The sequence below is a fragment of the Apodemus sylvaticus genome, chromosome 10 (assembly GCF_947179515.1).
Source record: "Apodemus sylvaticus chromosome 10, mApoSyl1.1, whole genome shotgun sequence".
In the NCBI taxonomy this organism is placed as follows: domain Eukaryota; kingdom Metazoa; phylum Chordata; class Mammalia; order Rodentia; family Muridae; genus Apodemus; species Apodemus sylvaticus.
Window position 1 is genome coordinate 15,256,859 of NC_067481.1, and position 14,237 is coordinate 15,271,095.

At 49.7% G+C, this 14,237-nt stretch overlaps 1 protein-coding gene across 1 annotated transcript; it reads left to right on the forward strand.

The window, feature by feature from the left end:
• The first annotated feature begins 466 nt into the window (after nt 1–466).
• On the forward strand, nt 467–13,563 carry Cacng1 (calcium voltage-gated channel auxiliary subunit gamma 1). Its single transcript, XM_052197188.1, has 4 exons — nt 467–698; nt 10,847–10,921; nt 12,405–12,542; nt 12,947–13,563. Exons 1-4 carry the CDS (start codon nt 467–469, stop codon nt 13,171–13,173), a joined length of 672 nt encoding a protein of 223 aa, XP_052053148.1. The 3' UTR covers nt 13,174–13,563.
• The last annotated feature ends 674 nt before the right edge of the window (nt 13,564–14,237 follow it).

The window sequence follows — 14,237 nt, forward strand, 5'->3', positions numbered from 1 at the left end:
CTGCCATTCACACACACACACACACACACACACACACACACACACACACACACAACCTAAGTCTACTCTGAAGATCTCTCAGGCCACTATCTAGAGGTTGACATATTCAAACACTGGATACCCACCACTGTCTGTATCCACTCTCTCTCTCCCTCACCCGGGGCAGGGGGTGTATTTCTAGCCCCCAGATGGGAAAAAAAAAAGCCCTGAAACCTAAGCAGAAGGAATCCTCAGTGCCACACCTAGTGACAAGCATTAATAGAAGCCTTCCTCAGGCCCGTGACACGTCTGAGCAGCTGCTCCGACTGCCCAGTGTCTCTCAGCCCCAAGGCCAGCCCACTCTGGCTCAGTCAGATGCACTAAACTTAGCTTCCAGTCCCCACCCTGTAGCCACTGCCACTATCTAGACGCCTGGGAGACGCTGCTGCTGCCCCCTGCCCAGAACACCCGCACCTCAACGACCGCCATGTCACAGACCAAAACAGCGAAGGTCCGTGCGACCCTCTTCTTCATCCTGGCGGGTGGAGTGCTCGCCATGGTGGCCGTGGTGACTGACCACTGGGCCGTGCTGAGTCCACACCTGGAGCACCGCAACGAGACGTGCGAGGCAGCCCACTTCGGCCTCTGGAGGATCTGCACCACTCGGGTTGCCGTGCACAACCAAGATGAGAGTTGTGAACACATCACACCGTCAGGGGGTAAGGTTCCCACGTTCTCTACTTCTTTCCATTTCTTGTCCTTCCAAGACCCCGAGATAAGTTGCCCATGGGAACAGAATTGTTGCCAGACTTTTCTGCAAAGGATCAAGATGGAAACAGCCTGGGGTACTGTGTATGGCCAGAGCATTTGTCTCCGGCTCCGTCTTATAAGGCCCATGTTGTTTATCCAGTGACCAGTGAGTTAAGAGACTCCAGAAACTGCTGGTCTACTAAGCAGGGACTTCTGGCCCCAGCCACAGACGCTCAGAAATACTCGGTGGCTTCTTAGTTCCATTCTCTCCCTATGCAGACAGGATAGCGACCCTAAGATCTCAAGCTAGAGGAAACTGTGGGGCAGGCTGGCTCCTTCCTTAGCCTCTCGGCCAGCAGTTCTCAGCCTGTGGGTCACAATCCCTTTGGGGATTGTGTATCAGGTATCTGCATATCAGCTATTTACATTATGATTCATAACAACAGCAAAATTATGGTTGTGAAGCAGCAATGAAATAATTTTAGATTTGGGGGGGCCCACCATGACGCAAGGAGCTGTATTAAAGGGTCTCAGGATTAGGGAGGTTGAGACCACTGCTCTGGGCAAAGGTATAAGCAAGGTGCTTCCTACCTAGTTTGTCAGGCTGTGTAAGAAGAAAAATACCAGGTTCCACCTTGTTCTTAAATACTGAGAACTTCAAGCTGGTGGAAGGCATAGCACGGACCGAGCATGGGCTCCTTGGGGGTTGGGGCGGGGCAGAGCTGGCGCATGGCTTTGCAGCAGAAGGTAGTGCGGGTGCTTTGTCAAGCCTGTGGTCCTAGTACATTTTCTTTCTTAGTTCACAGCCCTAGGATTCTCCACATTTCCTTCTGTAGTGATTGAAAGGTATTCTTCTGTTTCCTGCCCACACCTTGCAGGCAGGTTCCTTGCCTCGGAAGCTCGGGCATTAGTGCAATGCATCTCTATTCTGCCAGTGTGGGGCCCCTGGGATTCAGAGCAAGCAGAGCATGCACGGGAGGAGAGATCATGCCAGAGAGAAAAGAGGCCCAGGCTGGAGCCACAGCTATCCACGGCCCTCTTAGAGGACTTCTCCTTGTTTTGAGACAAGGTCTCCAACTAGCTATGCATCTAGACAGTTTACGCAGTGCTGGGGATGGAACCCAGGGCTTTGTGAATGCTAGACAAGAACTCTACCAACTGAGCTGCTACACCCTAGGCCTAGGAAGGACTAGCCAGAGAGGACAAGGTCTATCTCAGCCTCCGCTTCACCTGTGTAAAGCGGTAGGATGACTTCTAGAGCCTAGAGAGTCTCTAAGGCCTCAGTGGGTCACAGCACATGTGGCCTCCATCCTGATCTGCAGAATGATGCCTTCTGTCCCCCTGCCTAATGCTTGTGGTTCGAGTGCTTAGTCCTGATTCTTTAAGATCCAGCAGCCACGTGGAGGGCAGAGCAGGCTCTCCTACCCTTCTCCTCCCTCCTCTTTCTTAGCTCTTTCTTCAGGAAATCCAGACGTCACTCACCGCTGCTGGTGACCCAGAGATTTGTAAGCATTCAGCTGTCTTGGAAACAGAGTCTCAGCATGGAGGGCATGGATGGGTATGAACATATGCTTGAAGGATATCATATAACCTGACGCCCACACCCCTTGGCCGCTCTACACACTGGTAAACAGATGCATCAGCTGGCCAGCTCCCAGGGCAGGGCAGAACAGGGCGAGGCTGGGAGGCAGCTTCTCCCAGATCGTGCGTGAGGAGGGACATGACGGTTCTGTCCACCTGTCCTTTCAGCCGTGTGCCTTTTAACGTCAGAGCAGATGAGCCACGCCTACATAGAGACAGGCTGGCGAGGAGAGCGGTCTCAGGGGACCAGCAGGCAAGGCTTGCCCTTGAGCCTAAGCAGAGTCTGCCTGTCCGGCTTCGACTCTGATTCACACTGCCCACACTTGCGACACTGACCCTAACCCTCCCTCCCCCCGGCGTCTTCCAAAGCCTCTTCCTGCATCCAAACGGACATCAATTTCCTTCTGGGTCTACCTTTTCTGTGTCCCCTAGGACCTGTCTTTTCTGTAAGAGAGCTCATACAGTGTTCTCTTATCTATTAACAACTGTAGCAACAGCATATCCACATAGGGCTATGTGCTATGAGAGCTTTCTGTATAGTATTAACTTTGGGCAATACCAGAAAAAAATGACTAAGGGAGAAATAAACCCTCCCCCACCGAATCGGCTCCCTCATCGACAGCAATGAGAATTCGGGGATGGAAGGAAATAGAAACAGATTCTTTAATTTCAGGGCTCTGGAAATTAAACAAAATCTTATAGCAACCTGGCAAGGGCTTATTCAAGAAAAGCAGGCAAGTTGGGGCGAAGTCAATTTTAAGGTGCTTTCATTTCCTCCGTGAAAAGTACTATCTCAGTAAAACAAGACAAAGCCAGGAGCAGTCTGGAGGAAAAAGAACAGGTTGGGCCTCTTGCAGAGTCTCTCTCCCAAAGCACTGCCATTACGTGGATTTTTTGGTCACCTTGCAAAAGTCCTCAGCTACAAAGCTGTGACTAGGAGCTAAACAGGTTTCATACATGTTAGAGCACCTCTGTCAACCGTTGGTCAAGTTAATAGAACAGAGGTTTTCATGCTCAAGAATATAGACACATCGTGAAATTAGCTCAAACACAGCAACAGGGACAAGCGTCAAGAAGGAGAAGCAGACTTCCTGAGTTGCCATGTCATGTGTATATTTAACAAATAGAAACCATTAAGAAGGGTATGGAGGTATATGTCTTTGATCCTAGCACTGGGGAGGCAGAAGCAGGTGGATATTTGTGTCTTTGAGGACAGCCTGGGCTACATAGGGAATTTCAGGACAGTCAAGGCTACGTGTCATGAGACCCTCCCTCAAAAGCAAGCAAACAAAAACAAAACAGACGACAAGTCACATAAAGAACTAAGATGACAAGGAGAGCCAGAAACTAGAGTGAACTTGAACAAGCCTTTAGGATGTCTAGCTGCGGACAAAGACTTTTTCACATTGGTTTATTTGTGTTTTTGTTTGTTTGTGGAGGAGTGTCAGCAGATGACATGAATCGGTTCTATCCTTCCATAGTTTGGGATCTGGAAGACCACACTCAAGTCAGCCGGCCAACACGTGACCTGCTGAGCCACCTCACCAGCCCTAGCTAGATGAAAACTTTAAATCAGCCAGGAACCATATCTCAAGAATGAAAGGGGGGGGGCTACCTCATGAAATAGATACCAATCAAGAGAAAGAAATTAATTTTAAAGCATCAAATAAATCCTTTCACAGAGGGCAATAATTAAAGTGGAAAGTTCACTAGAGGGATTCAAAGGCAGATCTGAACAGAAAAATAAAAAAGTCTAAAAAATGTCCACTGAGTTTCCACAGGCAGAGGAACAGGCAAGGGAAAGGGGCAACGTCCCAGACACAGGAGAGACACCATTAGACACATCACAGGAGTCTCCAGATGAAGAGAAAGAGGAACGGGATAATGGCTTCGTGCTTCCCAAACTGGATGAAAAGCATGAGCCTAAAAATATACGAAGTTCAATGAATTCTGGGTAGTAATTTTAAATAAATTCATACCTCCATCCATCACATCCAAATTGGTGAAAGATGCAGAGAATGCTCCAAACAGAAAGCTAGACGCAATCCAGATGCCTATTTGTCAACTTGATGCAACATCGAATTACCAGGGAGCCTCAATGAGGAGTTAGCTACCTTAGGTTGGTCTCTGGTGTGCTTAGGAAAGGTATATTACTTACTGTGCTGCTCTCCGTTCTCTGCTCTTGGCTATGGGTGTGACCAGCTGTTTCAAATTCCTGCTCCTTCAACTTCCCTGCTATGAACCTGCAATTATCACAGCAACAAGAAACAGAACTAAGATCAGCAACTGTCCTGGCTTGCTTCTCTGTCGCTAGAATAAAACACTGGCCAGAAACAACTTGGGGAGGAAAGGGTTTATTTCAGCTTACTGGTTACAGTCCATCATGGAGGGAAGCCAGGGCAGGAACTCAGAGCAGCAACACAGAAGCAAGAACTGAACAGAAGCCATGGAGGAGCAGAACACTGCTTGCTGGCCTGCTTCCCATGGCTTACCCAACTTGCTTTCTTATAGAACATAGGACGGCACGCCCAGGGGTGGTACCACCCCACAGTAGTCTGGACCCTACAACATCCACCATTAATCAAGAAAACATCCCTGGGATCAGAGAGATGGTTCAGTGGTTAAGAGCATACACTGCTCTTGCTGAAGACCCAAGTTTGGTTCCCAGCATTCACGAGGTGGCTCCCAGCTGTCTGTAGCTATGATTTCGGAGGACCTGATGCTCTCCCCTGACCTCTTCTGGCATTGAATGCACATGGTGTGCATGTATACACTCATGCGCACACACATACACATAAAATACATATTTTAAAAGGAAGCTGACTCACAGACATAGGAATAGGCCATCCTGATGGAAGCAATTTCTCAACCGAGATTCCCTTTCCCAGTGACCCTAATCTGTGTCAAGTTGGCAAAAACCAACCAGCACAGCCATCTATCACACACATGAGATTCTTGATAAGGTAAACAGATTATTTTCCTCGAACACCACGGAAGCCTGGAGATGATGGGAGTCCACACATATGCAGCTGTTTATCACATATCAATATTTGGTCCAATCATCATGGTCCACTGATGGACCATGTGTAAAAGGATCGCCTCATGCTATTATGTCACCTAATGAAGCCATAGTTATCTCAGTTTGTGTGCACGCACTCCATAATGTTTACACAATGACAAAATTGCCTAAGGCACCTTGCTCAGAACTAACTACCCACACTGCTAAGCAATACACGACTGCACCAGCTCATCCAATCTCACGTAAACCTGCAGGAGACTTATACATTCATCATCCCATGTCACAGATGAGGGAGGTGACGTCATCCCACGTCACAAATGAGGGAAGCGACGCTGAGAAAATGTGAATAATGTAACGGAGGTCATGTAGTTAGTGACCAGGACTCTGTCCCTAAGCATTTGTTTGTTTGCTGACTTGCTTCCTGCGGCTTACTCAGCTTGCTTTCTCCTTCTACCCAGGACCACAAGCCCAGGGGTGGTGCCACCCACAGTAGCCTGGACCCTGCAACTTCTGCATTAATTAAGAAACTTTTCCTGAGGCTGGAGAGATGACTCAGCATCATACAGATTTTCATTCAACAAAGAACCCTGAAGGCAATCATGGCCTTCCCCTGGGCTAACTACCTGACAAAGAGAGGTTCAATACACACACCTTAAATCCTGATGCTCCTTGTTCCCAGAGCTTCCCATAACTTCCAATGCTCTGTATTCCTAAAGTGTGGTAACTCAGGGGGCCACAAGGAGTCCCGCATAGGACACAGCATGGTCTGAGGCAGCCAGACCAAGAGTTGACACAAGGTGATTTCCTTAAAACCCACTCTGCCATCCTCACAGGATGGAAAGGAGCTGCCTCATGTGAATGTCCCACTGTCCACAAAGAGCCTTAGAACTGCTCTGTCCACGATCAACACCTAAGCTTGGTTCCAATGTCTCCTGAGGGGCTTCCCCAGGCTGTAGGGGAGACTGTGTGTCAGCCAGGGAACCTCAGAAGGAGCATTCTTTCTGCCCTTGTTTCTTTCAGGTCCTGCCTCTCTAGGGCAACCCAGCATCCCATTTCTCTACGCCCACATCTCTCCTCAGTGCAAGGATTGTGGGTGTAAGAACATGATGTCACCAGGCCTGGGAATCTCTGGGGCTCCCTCCTCTACCCACATGAGTTCATGTTGGAGGTTGGAGCTTTCACTTGACTCCCCCACAGAAGAAGAACACCGTGGGGCTCTGCCAAAGGCCTTGGGATACCCCCAGCTTAGGAATCTCAGGAATTCTTCAGGGTGGTTAGGAGAGAACACAGCATCTTTATAAGCTTGCCAAAAGCATATATGAGCATCATGTGTGAGACTTTCTCCCTAGCTCTAACCAAATAGTTCCTGAGGGGTTACTCATATCAAGGTATTTTCCATATATTAACTCTATGCTCCCAGGTACCTGCTACCCTGGGGATCTTCTCAGTAATAACTCAGCTATCCCCTGTTACCTCAGCTTTACCTTGGAGTTCCACATGCCTGCTACTCTGGTTCTTTGAGATTGCCACCCTGGATTCTGCACAGCTGGTGACTGAACCATACTGTGGGGTTAGCCAGCCATCCCCCTGTCCCAGTTTCTAGGAAAGTCTGAACTGAGCTCACTGTTTGTGTTTTGTTTGAGACAGGGGTTCACTATGTAGTCCCGGCTGGCCAGAAACTCACTATATAGACCAAAGTAGCCTGCCTCTACCTCCCAAGTGCCGGAATAAAAGGCATGCACCGCTATTCATGGCTGTGTATATTTTAAGAAATAGCGCCATTCACATATTTACATCACTGCACATCACTGCATCTTGTAGAAAGGAAAACGTTAGAATCATTATAAGCCTGTTTCAGAGACAATAGATGGCTGGCGGGAACCTCGGAGACTCTAGTTACAGTCCTGGATCTTCTTGGCACTGGGATCTCTGCTTACTTGCTGCACAGTGGCGGAACAGAGGGCACAGGGCAGACGGTGAGCCCCTAAATCTATGCAAGGGTGTTATACCTATTATTGGAGACAAGAAATGGCATTGGAGAGGCAGACACAGGAGGGTTCAAAATCTGCGAGCAACCACAAGACCACCCCAAGCCTCACCTCTCCAGCTTTACCTGGGACTAAGTGACCCACTTAGGGCCTGCTTCAGATTAGGGGTGTGTGTGTGTGTGTGTGTGTGTGCTCACACATATATTTGCACATGTGTATGTGCAGGTTTGCATGAAAGACAAAGATCTACCTGAGCTGCCTAAGATCTACCTGAGCTGCCTCAGTTACCCCTCACCTTGGTGTTTGAGACAGAGTCTCCCACAGAGCCTGGAGCCCACCGATTTGGTTCGGCTGGCTGGCCAGCAGCCCCAGGGATCCGCTTGTCTCTGTCCTTCCAGACTGGGATCACAAGTGCAGGCCGCCACTATCCCACCTCCCAGAGGTTCTGAAGATCAAACGCAGGTTTGCACAGGAAGCACTTCACTATCTGAGTTGTCTGTTTTAAGTTTTCCATGATGCTCAGTTTCCCCAAATACTACCATCCTTCAAAAGGACAAATATGGAGAAAACTAAGTCACATGAGACCCTCTGCCCTCTGCTAAAGATGCTGGCTTGGTTGGTTTGATGTGACTATTCCATCTTTGGGGCCGATGGGAACTGTGAAAGGGCTTGTGGTCTCCACAAGACAGACATGTGGGCTGGGAGCAGATATGTTTTGTACAGGTTGAAAGCCAAGAATATGGGCCTAATTCATGTGTCAAACTCAGGGGAGAAAAGAGGTCCTGCCTGACCTCTGGACCAGAGTTGAGCATATTGGAAAGAAACTGAGGCTTTCAGCGTTCCTAACCTACCTTACCATCACCCACAGTTGAAGATATTTAACAGAGAAAGCAACATTATATGTGCTACCCAAGGGAATGTGTCCCCCAGTGCCACCTGCCTAGTCCCCACAGGAATATAACCTACTCCAGTGCACCCAAGCTCAGGCATCTCTGACCTGATATCCAGAGCATGTCTGTAAATTGATGTCAGCCCTGAATGAAGCCTGACATTTGTGTGGTGGTAGCTGTCTCCCAAACACGCCAAGCAGGAGTCACCTCTGCATCCCAAAAGGGTCAACTATCTGCGGTCACCAGAGTCTCGAGGCTGCCTGGACCACACCGCCCTCACTCTGAAGGCTCGTAACTCCCAGGGAATGAGTAGCCGGCAGAGCAGCTGACCATGAAATACACTTGAATCCAGTCAATTCTTCTTGGAGGGTTTTTCAATGGCAACTGGAATTGGCCCTTAAAGAACGAAACAGAAATGTTCCTTTGTCTGGAGGGAGACCCGGGGAGCTATGTCACAGAGCGTGAGCCATTCTGAGGCATTGATTCAAGAGAATCTACAGCAACTGTTCTCATAAATATAAGAGGGCTGCATTATGCTTTAAAATAGCCGTGGATGCTGAAAGAAAGGAGCAGTGTTGAGTCTGACATCACAACCGGTAGCCAGACACCCCAGGTAACTTGGCTCAAAGGAAAAGGGATTTAAATATAGAAGCTTGGGAAAGGCGGCTTGCTGCCGGGAACAGTCACTGCTGCTAGGCCAGACCCCATCTCCAGGCGTCCCCGTCCCCGCTCTTCCTCGTTCCTTGACCCCAGGAGAAGCAGCAATTGAACTTTGGAGGTGTAGGGAGGGACAGGATTAAGCAGCAGTAACATTATACGACCAGATAGAAGGAACCTTCCTCCTGTTCAAACGCAGGATGGCAGCAGCCCCAGGGCACATATCTAAAAGAAACGGGGCACTGCCAGTCCTTTTGGAATGAACATTCAACTAGAGCCTGAAAGGAAAGCTGTGAATCCACACTCAATGCCGTTAAAACTAAAGGCAGAGATGTCTTTTATCCTAAGGGAGACAGAAACGCAGGAAAGGCACCAAGACCGGACCTCACATAAATAAAAAGCAACCTAATTTAGTTTTCTTAGGAAGCAAAAAATAGGGGGTAGGGTATATAGTACAGTTGGGAGAGCATGCGCAGAGCCTGAGGCTCCATCCCCAGACCGTATAAACCAGAAGTCATGGCAAATACTTGCAGTCCCAGTACTTGGGAGGTAGAGGTAGGTGGATCAGAATTCCAGGATTATCATTGGCTGTATTTGGATATACAGTGAATTTAAAGTCATCCTGGGCTACATGGGACCCTGTCTCCCTGTCTCCAAAAAAAAATAGGGAAAAGAGAGAGAGGGAGAATTAAAAATAGCCCATTCTTTTAGTTCTTAATTCGGTAATTCATGGATAAAGAATATCGAATGTCTCCCACAAGGAGTGCAACTATACTTAGGTGTCATATCTAGTTGCAAAAGAGACAACTGGAATTAGATATAAAGTCATTATGGTTCTATTTCCTCCCAGCCCCTCTCCTGCTACCCCATAACACCCAGGTCGCAAGGTCTAACTGTCCACAGGCCATCGATGGTTGTCATGACAATGCTCAGTGGCCAAGAGGCTTAGTAGGGAAGATTTTGTCTGGGGTCCACATGATTCAGGTGCCAAGGGGCTGAGGAAGAAGCTTACAGAAAAGCCCTTTGTGGGGCAAAGCCGGGTTGCCAACCTGGATACGCAGCAATTTTCTAGAAATCTCTCTCTCTCTCTCTCTCTCTCTCTCTCTCTCTCTCTGTGTGTGTGTGTGTGTGTGTGTGTGTGTGTGTGTGTGTACATGCGTGACGTTCCTTTGGACCTACATGAATGTGCATATGGAGACCAGAAGCGCCCATTCACAGTCTTCCTCCATTGCTCTCCAACTTGTTTTTTGAGACCGGGTCCCTCACTGAACTGGAGCTCGGCTATTGGCCAGCGCTGGGAGGTGGATCCCTAGAACTCATCGACGGGCAGACTGGCCAATAGCCGAGCTCCAGTTCAGTGAGGGACCTGATCACTGTACCCAGTTTTTTACACAGTTGCTGGAAACCCTCACGTTCTGTGGCAAACTCTTTAACAGCTGAGCCTTCTCCTAGGCCCTGGAAATCTTTTGAAAAATGCTGGTCCCCGGGTCCCACTGTGAACGGACCTGGAGTCCGGTTCTGGTTTGATCAAGGTCCTTCAACCTCATCACTGTTAATATTTTGACCTGGATAATAACTCCATGCTGCAGCGGGCTGTCTTGTGAGCTGAGGGTTTTTGGTACTGTTCTTGGCCTCGAGACATCACACAGGAGATGAAGCCACGGGCAGAGATCACTGGTTAATTGCCAAGCATGTATGCCCCCTACTTTGGGAACAACGTGAGCTCAGGTCTCAGTTACCCCAACCGCCTAATGGGCTCAGGGTTTGCACGTTCTCAGGGTCAGCCCTGAGAATCCACCACCCTGTCCCAGCCTCCTTTGCATTCCTTATCTGCTGAAATGCTGTGCTAAATGTCAGGGAACTGTTTGGCTCAGATTCAGAATGTGGGCGGAGACAGGTCGCAGAGCCAGAGGGCCCCTCCATGCCCTGTGGTGAAACACCTGCCCTTTCTACCTGCTTACAAACTGTCTGCTCCCTTACAGAAAAGAACTGCTCCTACTTCCGGCACTTCAACCCAGGAGAGAGCTCGGAAATCTTTGAATTTACCACTCAGAAGGGTGAGTGAGGCCCTTGGAAGTAGAGGTATGAGGAGCAAGTTCTGTCACACGCGCAGCTTAGCAGCAGGAAGTCACTTGGCAGAAACTTGCTGACTCCTGCTCAGGATGAAAAGCAGCTGCAGGCTGTGCCCTGTCACATCCCTACACACAAAGGGGCGGTTCCCTGCCCAGATGCAGAGCACATTTGTAGGCTGCAGCTGGAGCATATTCCAGCAGAGCCCAGGGGCTTTGAAGGGTTCCAGTACCTACAGTGCTGGAGCAGGATTCTGGGATGGATGGATGGATGGATGGATGGATGGATGGATGGATGGGTGGATGGGTGGGTGGGTGGGTGGATGGATGGATGGATGGGTGGATGGGTGGGTGGATGGATGGATGGATGGATGGATGGATGGATGGATGGATGGATGGGTGGATGGATGGATGGATGGGTGGGTGGATGGATGGATGGATGGATGGATGGATGGATGGATGGGTGGATGGATGGATGGATGGATGGAAGGATGGATGGATGGAAGGATGGATGGATGGGTGAGAGTCTCTGTGGGTCAGTGGGAGTCCTGGCCACACTTAAGAGCTCCCTGAGCTGAGAAAACAGGATAATCCCTCCTTTCGTCAATAGAACTCTGAGACCCCATTAGCAGGTACAGCCTGGCCTCTGGGGGGAGTGGGCCGCCACGCAGTGTATAAGAGCTGACTCAGACACACTCACACACATGTTACAGACGGACCCTCACATGTCCACACGTGTGCATGCACGGATGGATCCTCATGCACAAAGCACACATATATACTGAGAGCCTTAACACAGGGAACACTCATGCATGCATGCACCAACAGACCTTCATACATGGAAAATGTATATATACTAAGAGCCTAATGAAGGGAGCGCTTACACATGCATACACACACACACACACACACACACACACATACACAAGCACACACATACACAGAGGCCTTTGTATGTAAGGTGCATACAAGTGCATCCATGTATACTGACAGCCTCTCTCTCTCTCTCTCTCTCTCTCACACACACACACACACACACACACTCATACAAATTCTCACATGCAGACACAGAGGCACATACTCTGATGGATTCTTAGGCAGCCCACACACAGCCACACCCACAGACTGCCAATCTTCCAGAGTCCCCTTGTCAATCTAAGACAGACCACCTACAGCTCAGTGCCTCCCGCCTGTCACTCATGAGGCCACGTCTAGGAACATCTCCAGCCACGGGGTGTCTGCCTCCTGAGACCTTCGTTTCAGAGAACCATACACTTTGGTGTCCTGGGAAGATATGGATGGGCCCACAGATAGCACCTGGTCGCACTGTTCCCTAGAGCACAGACTTGGAGTGAGTGAGCCTCGCTCGGGTGTGAAATGGGGATCCTGGATGCAGACCCTCGCTGCATGGAACCCTGACTGTAGGAAGTGCCTGGAGAGGCCCCGTTCTAAGGCTCCCTCTGTTTCGCAGAGTACAGTATCTCAGCAGCGGCCATTGCCATCTTCAGCCTCGGCTTCATCATCGTGGGCTCCATCTGCGCATGTCTGTCCTTCGGGAATAAGCGCGATTACCTGCTGAGGCCAGCATCCATGTTTTATGCCTTTGCAGGTAGAGTCGGGCCCTGCAGTGCCTGAGTGGGAGGGGGACTCAGGTTCCACACAGGAACAAATTCAGTCAGAACCTTGGTGACCCCAGGAGAGATGGGAGGGAGAAAGCTTGCTTGGTTCATTTTCTCCCCCCAGTGGCACTGCCCTTGGGAGGGACACTGACCAAACCTTCCCAGGGAGCAATTAACAAAAGAAGGAAGGAAATGTGGTAGGTCTCTGGCCAACCTCCTGCAGGGGGAGGGAGGGCACGGTACGCATGGGTCACTTTTGTAGATTACTGGTTAGAACAGTCCAGAAGTAGTTTCCTCTCAAGACCCTGTCGGAGGTAGGGAACAGAGGTTGGGGGAGGACTGAGGTGGCAGCGGGAGCACCAGTAGTCACTAGGACTCTTGGCTTTGTCCCCAGGGCTCTGCCTCATCGTCTCCGTGGAGGTCATGAGGCAATCGGTGAAGCGTATGATTGACAGCGAGGACACGGTCTGGCTAGAGTACTACTACTCGTGGTCTTTCGCCTGTGCGTGTGCCGCGTTCACCTTGCTCTTCCTCGGTGGGCTGTTCCTCCTGCTCTTCTCCCTGCCCCGGATGCCCCAGAACCCCTGGGAATCCTGCATGGACGCAGAGCCAGAGCACTAGATCAAAGCAGAGTCTTTCAGAGCTGAGGAGGGAGTTTCACGGCTGCCCTGACCTCGTCTATCACGTGTCTCTCCCTCTGAGCTCCTCTACAAACAGCATCATGGACACAAACCCAGACCTGCCTGGTGTCAGAGGAAGCAGGCCAGCAGGTATACAAGGGGCCCTCCTTCGTGCCTTCCCAGCTAGGGCTTGCCCACCATGCCTGATAGCTTTGAAGATCTGGTCTGGTCAGTCTTTAGAAAGCTTCCAGGAACAGCCTGTGCTCGTTCTGCAGTTCAGAGCAGCGCCAGTGTCCAGAGCCAGCTCCTCCCCCACTCTTCCACCATGAGACGAAACCCTCGTCTGTGACCTGAACGTCCCTCCTTGGCTTCTAAGATTCCCAAGAGACATTTTTTGACTGGATAGGATCTGTGGTTTGAAATAAAAGATCTCAGAAAGGTTTCCTTTTTTCCATATGCCTTGGACAGCAATTGCTGATATTCCTGGCCATAGGCTGCCCAGCACCCTAAACCCTGGAGAAGGAAGGGAAGGTGTGCCCTCTGGGGTATCGGTTTTCAACCTGTGCGTTGTGACCCCTTTCACAGGATTTGCATATCAGATATTTACATTATAATTCATAACAGTAGCAAAATTACAGTTATGAAGTAGCAATGAAAATAATGTTATGGTTGGGGGTCACCACAACACAAGGGTCGCAGCATTAGGAAGGTTGAGATCCACTGCCTGGGTATTGAAGAGTTTTAGAGACGATGTGGGGGTAGCTTAGAGGTTCTGAATTCCAACTTGAATGTCTGAGCCCTGGAATTGTTTTTGAATGAAACTAGAAACCCTGTGGCCTGGGCAAGGGTGTTAAAAATAGGAGGGGTTATTTCTAGAATTACCCAGCCCCTTTCAGCACTGAAGCCCCATGGTCTCAGCCTAACTTCTCGTGCCAGAGTCTTGTTGAGTAGAAGAGGTGGAGAGGAGGAGGGAGGAGGAGGGGGAGGGAGGAGGGGAAGGAGGAAGAGGGTGAGGAGAAGTGAGGAGAAGGAAGAAGAAGAAGAAGAAGAAGAAGAAGAAGGAGA